The sequence below is a fragment of the Macrosteles quadrilineatus genome, unplaced genomic scaffold (genome assembly GCF_028750875.1).
Source record: "Macrosteles quadrilineatus isolate MER2022 unplaced genomic scaffold, UCM_ALF_1.0 Scaffold_6__1_contigs__length_79288215, whole genome shotgun sequence".
NCBI lineage: Eukaryota > Metazoa > Arthropoda > Insecta > Hemiptera > Cicadellidae > Macrosteles > Macrosteles quadrilineatus.
In genome coordinates, this window is record NW_026542599.1 from 71,761,295 (window position 1) to 71,780,266 (window position 18,972).

At 36.0% G+C, this 18,972-nt stretch overlaps 1 protein-coding gene across 1 annotated transcript; it reads left to right on the top strand.

Annotated features, from left to right (window-relative positions):
- Positions 1–1,115: 1,115 nt before the first annotated feature.
- On the top strand, positions 1,116–18,733 carry LOC128997355 (protein suppressor of hairy wing-like). The gene is made up of 12 exons (XM_054422994.1): positions 1,116–2,545; positions 3,788–3,972; positions 4,324–4,422; positions 5,748–5,929; positions 7,335–7,524; positions 10,456–10,630; positions 11,416–11,601; positions 12,097–12,195; positions 13,288–13,374; positions 13,750–13,874; positions 15,049–15,201; positions 16,852–18,733. The coding sequence occupies exons 1-12, from the start codon at positions 1,156–1,158 to the stop codon at positions 17,008–17,010; spliced, it is 3,030 nt and encodes a 1,009-aa protein (XP_054278969.1). The 5' UTR covers positions 1,116–1,155; the 3' UTR covers positions 17,011–18,733.
- The last annotated feature ends 239 nt before the right edge of the window (positions 18,734–18,972 follow it).

Below are 18,972 nucleotides of genomic sequence, written 5' to 3' on the forward strand. Positions count from 1 at the left end.
TAGGCTATTATGTAAACTATCTTTTCTTATCAATTCGGTTTTAGGTACGTTAGGAATGATTCGGTTTAATGACTAGTTCAAAGTCGTTTATGGCTATCAGAAAGAGGACATGTCCCACAACCGATGCCTGAGGCACCCCGTGAGGAACATTGAGAGCTCGGGACTTAGCTCCGGCTATTGAGACGACCTGCTGTCGGTTCCCCAAATATGTGACAAAGGTGTCGTAAACTACACCGCACAGCCCATATTTATTTAATTTGGCAAGGAGAATGTCATGTGAGACGCAATCGAATGCCTTGCCAAGTCACATAATGTCAAGGCAACAGTGTTGGTGTCCTCAAAGGCTTGTTGAACGCGATGTATGAGCTCAGAGACGGCAGTGACAGTTGATCTGTCATTACGGAAGCCGTGTTGCAGATTGGACAGCAGGTTATTGCGTTCAAGATAAGAGACTAGCTGGAATTTAATGGCAGTTTCAAAGACCTTAGCGGAAAGTTGGTATAATAGATATAGGTCTATAGCTCTGTACACTTGCTGGATCACCTTTTTTGTAAATGGGGACAGTTTTAGACATCCTTAAGATTCTAGGAAATATTCCAGCACTTAGGCAGGATTTTAGGACCTGGCAAAGAGGTATGGCAATAATGTTTATAGTGTGCTTTAGGATGACAGTAGTCAATCCATATATGTCGGGGCTGTGAGAGGTCTTAAAATGGCCTACCATGGTGACAAGGCCCTCTGGTGTAAGAGGTTGCCAGGTTGAAAGTTTGATATCGGGAGACCGTATGTCTTTGACTATTTCATTGCTATCTACAGGAGCGTGGCCTACTATGCCTGCTACAGGTGTGCTATTCCCGTCATATGCTGACGGCACTCAGAGATCAGATTGCAAACATCATTTTAAAGTTTAGACAATTATAAAAACAATAACAATCAAAAGAGTAATAGTTATAATACTATCCCTCCAATTTGTTTTCATAAATTATTCATCTACTGTTTCCTAGCCTGAATTAGGGGTTTTGCGGGTTTCAGCTGTTGACTTTTGTGCTTTTTTCCTGACTTGACGTTTCGTATTGCTGGTCCGCTGGAATGGAAATGAGGTTAATACGGACTGGTTTAAAGTTGTAGACCCCTACGTTTATTTCTGGTTAACAAATGTCTCTCGAAGGGGTTCTAAACAATTCTGAACAAAATAGCGGGGAAATCAAAGTTGGATTCTGTGAAGATAATATGATAGTTGATAATAATAGTGATAATGATAATGGTTCTTTGGTTCTTTTGGGCTATTCAACTGAAAGTGTTACGGGTGATATGGAACCAGCGAGTTTCTCATGTAAACAAATTGGAGAATCTATTATTATGAGAAGTGTTGAGGAGTGGTTTGGACATAGGACCGATTTAGATTATGATAGCATTAGGACTGATAATTTATGTTTTAATAGTGATGGTATCAGTGAAAGCAATAATGCAGGCCTAGCTGAAAGAACAATTTCACCTCTTGTCTCTAACAGCAATTCAATTATAGAAGATGGTGCCTATATCAACAGTTGGGATGACTTGGTTTTAGATTCGGATAGTGGGGTCTTAATAGCCAAAAATAATCCTTCATTTTTAAGCTCACAGGCAAAATCTGAATGTGATCTTGAATTACCTAAAGCTATTGTATCTGATGTATACCTGAATGTGTCTTCCAGACCGCAAAATGTCCAGCTACCACTTACAAAAATTTGTGAAAAACAATCAACTTCATTTGGCTCTGAACTCAAACTAAAGATCAAACACATATCCTCTGAAAATACAACACACAAAGCTAATGAGAGAACCAAAGTCAAGTGTATCAGTACAAGTTTACCTTTCATTAAGATTCCAAGAAACTGTTTGATGAAAGGCAAAATCCTTGGTAAAGGGGACATTTCTCTGCTTTCTGGTAATAGACCTATTTCATTTTTAAAAAGCCCAACAAATTTTAATTCAGACATTACTAATGCAAGCCAAGCACTGGGGCTTAGTGTAGATATTATACCTGATGTAAATAAAACCGTTGATACTACTCTAACCAGTAAGTTTACTGTGATTGATAAAGGACAACTTTATGGTACAAAACTCACTAAGATACAACAACACCACTACAAATCCAATGTTAACATGGGTGAAACAAACATCAATGTTGCAGTTCCAGTGGAGTCATCCAAGCCTAAGAAAAACAAATCCCTGGCCATTAAGCCTTCGAACTCTCGGAGCATATTAAAAAGCAGTGTCTCCAATAAAAGTGTTGAATTACCTACTGATCTAGCTACAAAAATTTGCGAAACCCCGCCTTCAGAGACTTTGAATACCAAAAATTCGAATCCATTAGCTTTAGTAGCAATATCGACAAATAAGGGTAATGATACAACTGAAATCATTATAAAAACTGAAGATGGTGAGAACGTTTTCAAAGGAAAAACCAGTGACATCATGAAAGCAACTAGTTCAAAAATGAAGGTTAAAGTTAAGTTATCACAAAAGAAGGACAAACAATCCAAGACCTATAACACGGAACATGGTAAGCCATTAGGCCTATAAACTTTGACTAGGCAGACATAACTTAATAACTTAAGATGAAATGCTGTTATCTTAGAGTAAGTTAAACCTACCTATATTGTATTTTGCCTAACTTAGGCCTACACTGCATAAGTTAGGCATATTTTGAGCAAAGCATGAATCATGGAATGAGTTGAGTTCTGAACCATCAAAACGTTTTAGGCTTTTGTCAGGACCGGAAAACAATCTGATGGTTCCAATGGAACCAGCTAAAATAGCCCAAGTTAAGTAAAGCCAGGTTATAATGTAAAGAAAATAATCTTAGTCTTAGATTTGAACTACGGTAGCTTAGTTGCTGCGACGGGAGGTACGGTACCGTGGATGGAAACCTTAATTTACTGCAAACCTTAGCTACGGTACTGACAATGGTCAAATTTTTAACATTTCATTATGTTTGTTGCTGTAATTCATGTAGTTTTACACCTTTAAATTATGTTTTTTGTTATCTGAAGTTATCTGCTGAATAGACTTCTTCCGTCCTATTGATTTTTCAAATAAATTCCATCAGTCTCTTAGTAAAAAACTTAAGATAAGTCATGCCTTATGTAGCCTACAAGTTCAGTACCGGTAGCCTAGATGTATGTCATACAGAATGGTTCCTAACTAACGTAAATTGTTATTTCCATTAGCCTATAACTCCGTATTGTGGCGTTATACAACTATCCAAGTCATTTAATGTACAAAGCCACATAAAACAGTTTTTTAAGGGCATTTGTCTTATCTCAAATGGCGTTTGTTACCAGTAGTTTCAGAACTTTGTCTACATTTATAAAATAACTTATGGTGTGTAATTTACTTTCAAAGATGTTTGTTATTTTAGTTTACTTGCAAATTACATAATTAGGCATCCATATGTGTAATTATTTATGCCTGGAACAAACTGCCACTAAATCATAAACAACTTAAAATTACAATGAACCGTCAGAAGAAAAGATTTGTTGCATAGTTAGCTGTTATGTTAACCTAACAATAATGTTTCAAACTCTGAAATGAAATAATGACTAGGCTAAGTTACATGTTGAACCCTGTGTGAAATTAAACCTGATTCATACCATTTGATTTTAAGACCTAGGCCTACTTTGATTTGATCTAATCACTTTAACACTTTAAATTTAATTGCTATAGTGTCTACAATATTTGTTGTTACACATTGACAGATTGATTTACATTGAGTAGGCCTGATTGGGATTTTAATCTGTTCCAGATTCTGCTCAGGTAGAACAATTGATAAGTAAAGTGTGTGGCATGGATCTGAACACTCTAGAGGACTATGATGCAATTTCCCAAGGCCCTTTGAATTGTCCTATTGACGATTGCAATTACTCCACCATGAAAGGTCCAGTGATGAAAGTGCACATTCTCCAACATTATAAAATTCGCCCATTCAAGGTAAGTTGGCTTATCTTTGATGAAGCCAATTAGTTTCTAAAATAGGCCTGCCTTTAAAAAAATACTGGTACAAACTTTTTCCAGACCAAATCAAATAAAATCAAATCAAAATAGTATTTATTCCGCCAAAATATTTATAAATTACATCATGTTAGTTCCATACAGAAATGTTTACAATATTGTTTGGATGATGAGAATGTTGGATGTTGGAGAATGACCACTTCCAGACTTATGAAGACGGAAATGCCAGCCTCCTTGTAATTTTACCATACAAAATTTTAGGCAGTGTACAAAAAAGTTGACATAAAATTCACAAAATGATTCGTCATAAGTGACTTGTTTTTTTTTCAGTGCAACTATCCAGGCTGCACTTGGGCATTTTACACAAATTTTCGTTTGAAAAGGCATCAAGGGATCCACTCAAGAGGGCCTAAGAAGAAAGAATTCCAAGTAAGTTCATACAACGACCTGATCCTATCAGAGTTTTATCAAAGATACATGTAGCTTTTGATTTAGGTAAAATCTCTTGTTGACTTCCTCGAACCAAACTTCAGTACGCAGAGACATCTAGTTTAAAAAATAATACAAATTTAGGATTAAGGAGGAATCTTTTAACACAAGGTTGTAGCATACATGACATGCTATCTTATCCCAAGCAAATTATGGTAATAAATCTTAACCAAGGAGAAGCTTAAAAATAAAGATTAAAGTGTAATAGGCTACAATATAGGGGAAAATGTAGGCCTACCAGTCAGTAGTTAGAATCATTAGTCTGTGCACTATGGCGTAGGAAGAGAGGGGGGTGGATAATACTGGTTGTATCCAGTAGGAAGGGGGTCTGAGCTACACGCACAGACTAATGGTTTTATCAGTGAGTATGAATCTTTCAGACCCTCTATTGTTATTTAGAAATTAAGGACATCTAATATATAAAATTCTCGTGTCACAGTGTTTGTCTGCAAACTCCTCCGGAACGACTTCACCGATTGTTATGAAATTTGGTGTGTAAATTCTGTAGGTATGCGAATCGGACGTAAACTATTTCCCGTTTCGAAATTCTTAAAAGGGCTTCGCCCCAGTGGCTCTGGAGTTTCCCATGTTAACCTTATGAGAAATGGAATTAATGAATCTTAACAGCTGTTTCAATTAAACAAGTTGGTTCTGTTCTATGATGTTCAATAGCATTAAAGTTACAAGGATTACCAACAGGGTGCAGCACTATTATTTCTTTTACATTTATGACAACAGCTAATTTGCAACCAAAAGGTGAGTGAGCGTAGCGAACGAACTTCAACCTGGAGGCGAGTGAGCGTAGCGAACGAGCTAACCTGGAGGCGAGTTAGCGTAGCGAACGAGCTCCAACCTAAAGGCAAGTGAGCGCAGTGAACGAGCTCCAACCCAAAGGTGAGTGAGCGTAGCGAACGAACTTCAACCAGGACGTGATTGAGCGATGCGAACGAGATCATCTTGAAAATTAAACGTAACGGTACTTTCTTTCCATCGGTCTGTCTTAGGGGAAACCTATAACTTAGGCGATACGAAGTTCGCCGGGTCAGCTAGTATTTTTATAAAATTGTTAACTTTCATACATGAGTTTTCCCCCCACCATCCTACGATGCTAACCTCTTGCTTGGAACCCTCATGTTGCGGCATATCACTATGATGAATCCATAGTTAGTTGGCGGGATTTGAACGCCGGACTCTGAAGTCTTGTGATACCAGGTTGCTCTTTTTTCATCTAAGATAAAACTAATTGTTCATTTCTTTGGATTCAGTGTCCTGTAGGAGGGTGCGGAAGGAGATTTACGACTGCCTACAACGTTAATACACACATGAAGTTACACGAGCGACCGATCATGGTTACCTGCCAAATAAACGGATGTGACCGAGCGTTTCAAACGAGACGCGGCTACGAAAAACATCTGAAGGACCATGGCATCCAGTACGCTCCTTATGTGTAAGTCCCTAACTGTATAGCTTTAAATTTGTAGAAATAATTTGAAACTTTGATAAACTATTGAAAATGTTTTATTCTCTAAAAGTACCGGTATGCGTCTAAATAGCCCCATAGATAAGTGAGGGTCAGAGGAAACATTCGATTGTGAACTTAAGTGGTGTCTAGCACTAGCCACTGGTGTCTAGCACTAGCCGCTGGTGTCTAGCACTAGTCACTTCTTCTAACTCTCCTTGCACTCCTTTCCCCCTTGCCATCGCATACTACACTCACGCTGGACGGAGACCCTGTACCCTAAAGGAACTTCTGCCCTGTTTGCTGCTAGGGCTCTTCCTTGCTTGACTCAATTATACCGACCCTAGCGCGTACGGACACGTACGCACAACTTACTAGAGTTTAAAGCGCATCCCATAAGCATGTTTCGTCTGTCCTACCTTACTTGTCTGCGGCAGCACAGACCTTTCGCTATTTTTAGAACAAATCCAGTGTACTTATTTACCCTCATATTTACCCATCTGGGTTTTCCCAAGAGATTATGGTAATATTTCTAGTATTAGTATTTTTTGGCATACATTATGTTTTAACTGAGGTCTGGGTGCTTCCCTATTCAAACAAAGTTATTGGACATACTTAGTAATCCAACAAGGCCCCTACTAACTTACAAAATAATTACTAGACCCTGTTGGTACTGCGGGTTCTCATTAGTCTGTAATAAGTCCGCAACACCTTAAATTGTTCATACTTTGAATTTTTATTTCTTTGCAGAGTATAAACCTATCAAATCTTTGTGGATAAGACAGTAATCGAACATGTCCTTCCTGCACCAAAATCCTAGACGCCTCTACTAGGCTAGCAACACACCATATTCTTGGCAAATGTCTCTAGGCACTGAATCAATGAGTATTTGAATCTGTCTACCGATTAACCTTAATCAGGTTAACCACGTTGGAGCTCAACCGGGACACGTTCCGGCATAAATAAGTAAAATTAATTGCAAACTGAGACAGTCCTAATTCCTAACTGCAGAGTCTTTTTAATCTTTTTCATTTTTTCTGAAGGAAGTGAAGTAGAATATTAACAAACCATCACTCGTCTCTAGCCGGGCCCACTCAAGGTCATGGACTCCTCCCCTCTTATCCCTCCCAATATGTTTGCAATAAACATAAAAGCAGACTTTGATTAAAAACAGAAATCTGGTACAGCTTATTTTCAAAGAAAGTAATTTTCACTTTTGTGCCTTTTACTCTGTAAATATTTTATTTGATCTAAAAGACATCTTTGTGTGTTGTTCATTGTGATTCCTGTCAAATACCCAATTCAGGTAGGGGTTTTAATGCAAATCTCATTAAAATCTGAAATGATAGAGTCAAATTTGACGTGAAATGAATCACCATGTTTTTTGTTGCAGGTGTTCTATTGAGGGTTGCGGCAAAAAGTATTTCACCATTAACTCCCTCAACTCCCACCTCCGCATCCACCAGCATCCCGAGGAGGAACTGAAATGCTCCTATTGTGAGAAACGATTCGAGCAGCCTTGTCGACTAAAGGCACACATGAACACACACTTGGGCTTTAAACCGTACGTCTGCGACTTTGAGGTGAGCTAAGCCACACTTATTTAATTGTTTTCACGTCGCTGCATATTTTAAGTTTTTTGGGAACGATTTTTGTCCAAACCCTAGTGTTGTTGCTAGCGTTAAATTTTGTCAGTATGAATTATTGATAAGATTCATCTGGGTTGGATTCAATCTCACTTGGAATCAAGCAAGTGACCTTTATATTTGACAAAATATAATGATTGGCAGGCTGGGTAGCTTAGTGGTCAATCAAAAGGTCGCCAGTTCAATCCAAAGAAAAGTCAGTAGCTCTTGTTGAAGGCTTGAAACCGGATCATTGGACTTTAAATAAATAATTCGCTAATGAAACAGCTGATCTTAGTGACAAAGCTATACGGATCATTGCACTATTTTCTCATCCTTCACTCATATTTGGGCTAAAATACACACCTAGGTGGCGTCCCCATCTCAATATATTGGTAATAAACAACTCGGCTATCCAAACAATGTGGTTTAATTTTGTACAGTTCAATAGGTTAGAATTGAGAGAAAAATATTTATTGAGGGTTATTTCTTTGTACAGACCTGATTCAGTTTCTAAATCCTAAATTGCATAACCTAACAATGCATAAAAATAAAATAAAATGATCTGAAGAAGGATATTTAGGAAGGGAAGACTTCCATAATTTTTTTTACATTTACAATGAAAAAAAAAAAATATAATTTTTATAGTACTAGCGCCATTTCTTTCATATTTTTTCATAGTGAACCATAAAATATACGTATAAAGTCAATAAAATTTTCTAGTTCTTGTTCAATGTCGATAAAATGTAACTTATACTTTTTATATTCCCAATACCTTTCCTTTAATTAATTTAATAGTCTACTCTATCAAAATGGACAACTCAAGTGAAAGTGTAATACAAACACTTATCCAATAAACAAAATTGTTTTATTGTCATATGAAATATTTACCAACTCAATGTCGTCTGATTGAAACATTTAGAGATCAATTGTACTAATCATAGTGAAAGGAAGTAAATATTTTACCAAATAACTTGAAGTCAATAACACACATTGCTCTTTTATTGAACGAGAGTTTGTAGATGGTTGTCGGTGTAGCTTGTGGGTTATCTTGAAAAACCTTCCATACCAATTTGTAAGTATGTTTTGGTAGATGGCTTTAGGCCAGGGTATTTAAGGATTACTGGATTTAGTAATAGATAGGTCTAGGTTCAACAGCAGACGAAAATAGATGGAAAATCACAAACACATAACACACCGAATTTTGAGATATACTAGCTCCTTCAGTAGTAGAATCTTTCTATGTTCTTGTAGGCTGCGAGGAATAAAAATACCTACTCAGTCTAATTTAGTCTAGGCCATAGTTTTTGCTCACTACTCACTATTAATTATCAACTAGAATCATACTTCGGATTAGGGCTTCAGTGCATAAGGTCCCGGGTTCAAATCCCGCCAAACACCAATGGATTTTATCTATGTAATAATGCTGCAACCCTTTTGGACTAGTCTGAAGTAATGTCTAAAACATTTGCGGGCTAGAAAATACCCATGAAAATGTTTACAAACCTGCTGCTTTGGAGATTATTATCTGAGATTTAGTTCGGGTGGTTCTCTAAATTTGGCTAACCGCTTGTAGGAAAAGTTCCGATCTTCTTAATCCTGATAAGATGCAAGTTAGGGAAGGGCTTTAATCAAATCAAATCAAATCAAAACATTTGACTGTAATCTAAATTAATCAAATCTAAATTAATGACTGTAGTATTGAAGCAGCTGTTGAAATCTTTGTTGTGGGTGGCAGCATGGTTAACTGTGAGGTTGTCTTTGAATTTATTTTTCACCTCTTCAATTTGTAAGTAAAATGTTTACTGGGTGAATCGCTCTGATTACATCAGTGTCTGAGTCATCAAATTTCTCAGAAGTGTTTTTTTTTCACAATTTGGTTGGCACTTTTACTTGTTTTATTTCAACAGAAAATATTTGAATCAACTATCACGAACTTTCGGCCTTGGTTGTTCCATGCCAAACAAACAAACTGTTAATTTAGAAAAATCTCCAAAAAAGGTTTGCCTTAACTTAACCTGTATCTTTCTCTTTTAATTTTCGAGTTATCAACTAAAAATTAGCATTTTCATTTTTCGCTTGTCTTATGGTGGTTCAAATTGTTTTTAAAATAAACCCATTGAGAGGTAAGCTTGAAATTTTGCACTCATACTGTCAGTTAGTCCCAATAATGCATATGTTAATAATAAAAAAAATTAAAACTTTGTATGAAAAACCCTTTTATGGGAATTAAAAAAAGATATTTTGTGTAACAAGGTCATGCTGCGTATCAAATTTAATGGAATTTTAAAAGAAACAAAATGGTGCAAGTTTGAGTTCTTTAGTTGGTATGGTTTTTGAGTTACAGTATTTTTAAACAATCGTAAATAATAGTCACTTTTTTATTTTTAAACTTTCAAAACTCAAAAACCAAAAGTCAGAAAAATGTAAAATTTGAGATTTGAACTAGTGTTGGTGGGTGAATATTTCACAACAATTTCAGCCAAATCTGAGACAGGTTAGGATTCAATTCATATGGTGAAATTGGATGATTTGGCATGGAATTACATGTTATCAAAAATCAACAAATTTCTTGTACTTTTAAGTTTTCCTTGTATTTTGGGGGTTCATTGTCTCTTTGGAACCAGAACACCTTTGATTTGAGTTTTTAAACTTGTAGTTTGGGCTAGAGAGGAATTTTTCGATGGTCATTGATTCTTTTCTAACACTCCATATCTATAAGTTCTACAGGTAAGGCGTTTGGTTATAAATCTAGGGCAATTTTTCCCTAGGAGCAAAAGTTTTAAGGTGCTAATACAAGTAGTTAAATAAATACCTTCTCCTCTCTAAGTATTGTAAAGTATTTCAGTGCCTTCTAATCCATCTAAAATGACATGTGTCACATTGCAGAATTGCCCATGGGCTTTCACAACCTCCAGCAAGTTACGAAGACACCAACGAAAGCACACACAGACTAGAAAACACATTTGTAAAGTTTGTAACAAGTCATTTCTACGTTCTGAACACTTGAAGGATCATAGCCTGAAGCATTTTGTTAAAAGATCGTTCCTGTGTTCTATCCGTGGTAAGTCTGCTACTGTTTTTTTATTAAGATTTTCACTTCCAATTAAAAATTCGTTAAAATAGTAATTATCTGTGTAAGGAAAAACAATGTCTTTGTTTGAGCATACGATCACTAGTTGAATCGGCGCTTTCTAGTGGCGAGTGTGGTATATGTTTACAGTCCAACCTTAATGCGTTGATATAGCGTTACAGTTTGTAAATTGAACTAAGGTCAATGACTTTGAAATATCATGATTATGATTGTGTAATATTGTATTTTGTTGATAACAAATTTCAATTGCAGCATTAATAGAAATTTAGTTGACATTTTACAGTATTTTTGTGAGTTTGTTAAATGTTTTCTACACAATGTTGGATTAACCATGGTTTTTCACCGTGGTCTCCCTCCCCGTTTGACCCCGGATAATCGAGGCTCTACTTTACAATGTCAATACTGTACTGTTAAGTATTGTAGCCTATGTGTTTTAATGAGGTAGAATTCTGACCTATATTGACCGATGCTGTTTCTGAACCTTGACTTAGCGAAAATCCTGCAAACCTATCCTCAATATAACAAACCTCGTTTTGACGAAATCCTTGATACAATGAATATTCAACTCGCAGCAACTTAACGAAGCAGTTGCCATCACTAAGCTGCTTAATTAAACTGCTTAAAAAGCAGTTTACCTACCTTAGTAGGATATCACACTTGTGGTCGACGACTAAATCATTTTATTCGGCAATATTACATTATTTCCTGTAATACTTTCCAACTATCTTGGTAGTTGACCTGTTGTGTTTGTACAGATTGTGGGATGATGTTTTCCAACAAGTCGACAATGTACGCCCACCTCAAGAAACACCGAGTACAAGACGCCAAGATAAGCGAGACAACGGTGACGACGTTCCCATGCCCCATAGACACTTGCAAAATGGTGTTTAACACAATAGAAAGTCAACGCATACACATGCAGAACTGCCATGTACTGACAGGTAAACTTGCTAGAGTGTGCGTAGGCTTATGAGTTATTGACCACGGCATATACTGTGACATTGCATAGTCATATTTTAGTTATATTATTCTATAACTTATTACATCCTTGTGGAAGAGAGTTTTAAGGATTGATTTGAACTTAAAATAGCATAATCAGCCAGTCACAGGGTTTTGCTATAGCCTAAAAGTTTTGTTGTAACTGTAATCGTTGATCTGACCAAGAAAAAAACTATACACTATACCTTTTACGCAGGTGGGATTGTTTTTCACATTACTTCAGGCTAGGCCTAGGGGTTGCAACATTATCACTTATATAAAATCCATTGGTGATTTGGCGGGATTTGAACCCAGGACCTCAAGGACCGAAGTCCAGCGCTCTGCTAGACCAACTCGTCCCCAAATATGTGCGCCGTTCCAATTTATGATCTGCTAACCACCATAGCTTTACGTTAATTAATCACATACAAGCATATTATGTTGTAACTTCTTTCCAGGTTTAATCAACAATGAAAACTCGCAGGACACTATTCAGTTGCTCTCAGACGACAACTTGATTGCTTTAGACGGCCTCCCGGGAAATAGTGCATCCTCAGGTACCATTGGTTGAAAATTTTATATTTGTTTAAGCCATAAGCTACATTCCTTTTAGAAGTTCATCGTGTTGAGCTACTTCCTACTTAGTCGTTCTACCTCTTGCCCAGCACGCTCCTCCTCGTCGTTTCACCAAAAACTAGGTCATTGGGAACAACTTAAGTTGCTTCAGTTCGGTTAAGTATTTTTGATCAATTAGTCAAGTAGATCAAGAAGATTAAGTTGTTATGATCAATCCATCCCTAAATTTTGTAGGATTCTTGTCTCTTTAGTTTGTAAGATCTTTTGATAGGGGTGTGCGAATAGTGATTTTTGGGTTCAAATTGAATGACTTTTCACCTTGAGCACAGAATTTATAGTTGAATTTCTGTCAACCGAAACACTCTAAACCAAAATACCAATCAAACAATGGCCTACAAATATTAGTACACAGAAATATGTCTTAGACAAAGGAAACGAAAGTAAAGTGACTTTTCAAACAGAACGGACGATGAGGGTGGCACATAGTTCAGTAGGTCGTTGGCTGTTACACCATGCCAATTACAAACTACCCCTCTACAATGCGATTTATAAACTTTGTATGCGATCTGAGATTTACATCTATCTGCTGGATTGAAACATTGATGGCTGGGAAATATGCAAGCTGACGTATTACTAATGAAAATAAATCTAAAACACTAACTGTAGCAACTTAAAGATGCCTAGTTGATATGTGTATATATATTTTAAACCTTACTCTTCATTTAGCGTGTTATATAACCTTAACATGTATTTTTGTAACGCTATGGTTTTATTTCATCACTTAAAATGCAGAAAAAAACTCCCCCCCCCTATTTATTTTAGAAAGTGGTTCTACTGCAGTCACATTTCCTCATGTTCTACATCGCCACGTTCTTGAAAACCAAATTCTCATGTATTGCTGTATAATACTGTATGTCTATAATGTAAGTGCTTTTAGAGTTGACTTGATCAAATATTAAATGGTTCATAAATCATAACCATCCGTACTGATGATATGATAAACAACTAGGGTAGTTCAGGAAATACTAAGGATCCTGAAGGTCAATATGGTTAAGTGATGTCTTGTGTTTCAGGTTCGGGAATGGTCAGTTTCAACTCACAGGAAGGACTGTTGGTCGGAATGTCAGATTTGGTGCAATGCATTCCTGTCATGGAGCAAGGTGGGCATTTCCCCCCTCACTGTTTTAGCCGAGAATTGGGCCACATTACTTTAGGCTAGATCTAGTGGGGGTCGCTCTTATCACCTTAAAATCCATTGGTAGTTGACGGGATTTGAACCTGGGACCACTGTGCCGCACTACAACTAGGCCAGCTCGCTTACCCAGCCAAGCTCCAACGGCATTAATTTTTGCAAGACTAACATAGCCAAACTTTCCACTTACTATTTTGCGAGTGTAATGAGACAAATCTAATAAAAATTGTACTATTCACATGTGCCTGAGGTAATCGAGCTAAATTACATTAGAAGACCAAAACATTTACCAGTAAAGGGTTAAAGGTAGTTAAAAATTATCATTTTAACGTATGTTACACAGGTGACTTTTCCGAGTCTAACTCGTCCAACAATATCACCACCCAAGTCGTGTTCACTGATGACATGGAGGATGGTGACAATCAAGTTATGGAGGAATCGAACCCTTTAAACATCACTGAAACTGAGGTAAGAGAAAGCTAAAGTGTTTAATCCCTTCACTAAGGCAGCGATTTAATTTAACGTAATTTTCATACGTTAGGCCGAATAGGAACTGGATAAGTTTTAGTGTTAAAAGTTTTTTTTGACATTTTCATAAAATCAGCCATTTTAGAGCAATTTCAATTATAAAAATTAAAGTGGCCACCATTTTCGAATTTATAGATTGGAACAAAAATTTTTTTTAGGTCTTGTACTTTATCATACATACCAAGTTTTATAAAGAACAGCTGAGAAAATTTTAAGATAAAAATGACTGGCCTGATGTACAAAATGTTGAATATCCTGTTAACAAAGAGGTAAAAAAACATTCTTTTTTATTTGACCCATAATAAATAACTTCTTGGTCAGCATTTTACGTGTTGTTAAATTTATGGAAAGTAAATAAAATAAACGTTTTATAACACTTAAAACATATATTTATGCGTATACTGTTACTCACAAGACGGTAGGCCTAAATATACAAAAAAGAGTGAATGATTTGCCTATTGGGTCTTATGATGATTGGAATGTCCAATCAAAATCAATCACCATCTTTTTTGTATATTTACCGTCTTGTGAGTAACAGTATAAGCGTAAATAGATGTTTTAGTGTGTTATGAGACGTTTCTTTTATTTTCTTTCCATTTGACCCATAGAACCACTTCCCAGAGTTAGCTGTTTACTTATCACGGTACTTATATTAGGACACTCTGTAAATTATACATTTTTTATAGGTTTTAGAAAATAGTGTACTAATAACTCCAAAAGAGACTAGGCACTTGATAAAATTGATTGGTTACACATTATTAAGTATAAATTATATATTATATAAAAGGTTAGTTTTTCACACAAATCCAGCCAGAGACTCAGCCCCGTGGTGGCCAGATATGAGAGGTATTACATTGTTAACCAAATGATGAAGGACAAGTGGGTTCATTTACGGAACATCAAATAGCTACTGATGTCTATAACCTCTCCGCTTCCTAAGAAATTCTGAGAATCATTTTATGGATCTCCTTGAGTTGATTATACTATGTTGATTTACAAGACCCACTACACAAGCTAAAATGATTTTATTTGGATAGCCTACTCAAGTAATCCACATAGTTATCATTGAACATTACCGTATCCAATACAGAAATTCAATTTTTTCTGACTGCAGAATATTGGCTCGGCACGCACAGATATTCCTTACAAGGCGGGGCCCAGGGACAAGCAGATGTCTTCATTGGCGGGGCAGCACAGCAGAGGCCTACACTCCGCCTCGGATGTGGTGTTGTCTTCAGGTCTGCTGGAGCGGGGTCTACTCTTACAGGTATAAATTTATAAGCTTGATTTAATTTATAAATTGTATTTTGGAAATTCACTGTTATCAAGTTTGCAGCACAAAAAAAAAAAAAAAAAAAAACAGTTTGGACACCTTTGCTAGGATTGTGGGTAAAGAGTTTACAACATTGGTTTATGGAATTTTTTTATTTGGTATTAGGCTTATCTGAATGGAAAAAAATCAACCTGGCACATGATACACAATACTTTACTAAGGAGAGTAGTATTGTCTGAAAATGCTGGAATTGATAGAGAAATATTCTGTTGTGTGTAAAGTTTTGTGTTTCTTATGCCAGAGTCGACTACCTCCCATTCATTTAAGCTTCCTATCCTAAAAAACTTCCTATGTCTCCTGCGATCGCAAAGAAATCGTAAACATGTCTTGTAGTTGTGGTGCTCTCGGGAGCTTCCTTTGCGGTCTCGGTGAAATTGCAAAGGTTTCATGGGATCACGGGGAAATTGTGTACGTTTCCTACAATCGTGACGAATGGTGAACATTTTGTGTAGTATGGCAAAATTGAGACATTGTGAATAACTGCGTTCATGGAGATATCATTATCATCTCAAGAGTCCGCATTAACATTGTAAAAATACCCCACAGTCACCGTCATCATAGTCTCTTGCGATCAGAGGAAAATCTGGAACATCGCCTGTGACTCTGGCAAAATCTGGAATTTCTGTTTGCGTAACCTTGCCAGGCTCTTTTTAGGATTGCAAGATAAAAAGCTTGACTTTCTGCTTTCGTATTTCCCAGTCAATCATTCTGACTTTGAGGCTAGTCTTGGTGTGAAAATCACCCTCACACTGTGTTGTGATCTTGAATCTCGAGCCAAGGAATCACAAGACAGTGTAAGGTATTTTAACCTTTTTACATTGAAAAATCAAAATGAAACTGCTTGCACGCATATTTTTAATACAGTAGACTCCTCTTATCCGGACTCCTCGGGACTGAGGCCAGTCCGGATAACGGGGTTTCCGGCTTAACAGACGTCCCCAAAAACTTGTTTTAAACGGACAGTTTATTTATTTATTTATTGAGTTACATGTCATTACATCATAATAACAGGACATATTGTCAATGGTTAAATAAAGACTTAAAACTAATAGATAAAACTAATACATCTGTATTTACATAAAACAACTGAATCTTCCCAAAATACAACATTGTTACATGACAACAAAATTGAGCCAGCAGGAGTGTGAAGGTTTACTTATACCTAATTCCAGCAGTCCTTAAAATAATCTGCCAATGAAAAAAAAAGATTTAGTCTTGAGCCATTCTTTTAAATAAAGTCTAAACTTATAGGGATTTTCTAGAGTAATTAAACTTGTTGGTAAGTTATTTAAGATTACTGATTTACTGATTTACTATGATATTCGACTTAAATTTAGAAGAGCGTTGTATTTAGACACGTGATCACTGGTCTCAAATCTTTCCCACGAGAACAGTCGTTTCAGTACCGCGCACTTCTTGCTGATATAGTCCAGTTAAACCAATGTGCTGATTACAATTGTCCGATTAAAGAGATGTAATTTCCGCTGAATGTAGTCCGGTTAAACCGATGTCAGGTTAAAAGGTGTCTGGATAAGAGGGAGTCTACTGTAGTATGAGATGAATGAAACTAAATGTGAACTGCAGGACGAGTTATCTGGAGGTGACTTGTACTCGAGTCAGGAGGAGAGTGGGAGTCTGTTGAGCAACGTGGGGGAACTGCAAGTACTCCTCTTGGACTCTTCTACGAGAGAGCAAACTTCGGAGTTTGAACAATCCACGATCAACCTACGAGATTTGGAGTAACCAACACTGCCACGCTAGTCGATAATCGTAAGTCGTTACTGACCCTATAAACTTCAACTTGCACATGTTTCAAACTGTGATCTATGTAGTGTTTGTGAAAATTGAGTGACATTGAGATTAAACTCATGATTTTATTGTAACTCGTAACTCATAGGTACAGTTGACTCTCTTCCATTCGGACCTCTGACGTTCGTATTGGACCCATTTAAAAACTACCAAACTTTCAAACTACCAGATATTTACACCAAAACTACTAAATACGTTGTAAATATGTGTGAAAAAATGGTAAACACTAATACTCTACAAAAGGGGTGTAGCAAAAATATCTGTACCAAAAAGTTGGACAAACATGTGGTGACTTGTTTTACAAGAGTATGAACAAAACCTGTAAGTGTTATGCACGGAGGCTGTAGAAAGTCTGAAATTGAGATGAGTCATCTGTACCAATTGATTACTATTTAGAAGCTTTAAAACAACACAAGAATGGACGTTTTAAGCAACTTGTTCTTATAAACTATTAGTTACCATTCATCTTGTAATATTACTTTCTGAATTGTGTAAGATATCAGAAATAATAATTTGTATATTTTTTTAAGAATATTTTTATAGTGATTAAGTTTTTTTTTTTTGCTCGTATCTACGCCAGTGGCATTTTTGTAATGTTTGGTTAAATCATGAAATATGAGCCCTTATGTTTTTACGATATCTTTAAAAATATATATTTTTTTTATTAAAATATAACGATTAGCATTTTATTTTTGCAAACTTAGTTAATTTACCTTCTTCAAATATTTGGTTACATACTAGGGTAAAATAAGTTGTGAAATCATAATAATTTACAAGTTTTTCAGACCTGTTATGACATTTAATCTGAATGATAAAATTATTGTAAGTAATGAAATTAAATGATTTTCTGAGCCACCTATACTGAATGAATCAAAAGGTTAACGGTTCAATCGTAAGAAGTTGTTTTTAAAAAGTAACTGGACCCATTTCCCCTTGATTATTATTATTACTATTATCAATTATTTAAGATGGGGACGCCACTATGTGTGTATTTTAATCCAAATATGAGTGTAGGATGAGTGGCACGATCTTGTAGTCTTGTTAGTGACTAAGGCCGACATATTCCTTAGACACAGCTGTTAATTAATAGCCCAAACAGATAATGGCAACTAAGGGACCTACAGTTTAATAGTAGAATCCGAACTACATTCTTGCCTTTGTATTAAATTGGTCTAATTATCAGGATAGTACTGCGGATAGTCGTAGTACTCACTAGTGCGGATGTTAATCCACACCAGGGAGTATTGCATCCACAGTGCATCTCCATAACCATTATTGGACTCATAATGGTCCTCCTGGCTAACAGCTGATTTCATTCATTTAGCAAAATACAAAATGGCGGATTAGTTAACAAAGTGATTTTGAAAAAAATTTCAACAAAGTGATTTTGAAAAAAAATTTCATTCATAATTTTCTCTTTGTTTTGCACCATTGACCCATAGAACCATCTCCAGAGTTAAGCTGTTTACTTACAGGACACCCTGTATAAATTAATCTGAAATAGTCACAAAAGATAATAAATAATCTGAAACTGTATACAGTATATAGGTGGATTGTAACAAATATTTAGTTGTTTATTTATTTAGAAAACTAATCAATTGTACTTTGATCAAGAATTGTCACATAAGTTGACGTGAAGTGTTTTGTATTTGTGAATTTAAAAATGATAAATGTGATTGATTAAAATTTTGTTATTATTTTCCACATAAAATCCTTGATTAGACATTTGAGTAGATGGATCTAAAAACATGTTGTATTCTATAGCGATGGATTCTGTTTGAGTGGCGTTCTTGTAAAAATCTTTACTCAAATTTTACAAATACAGTACTTTACTCAATACATATTTTGTACCAAATGGATAATTTGTTTGGAGAACTTTTATTATAAACCCTTCTA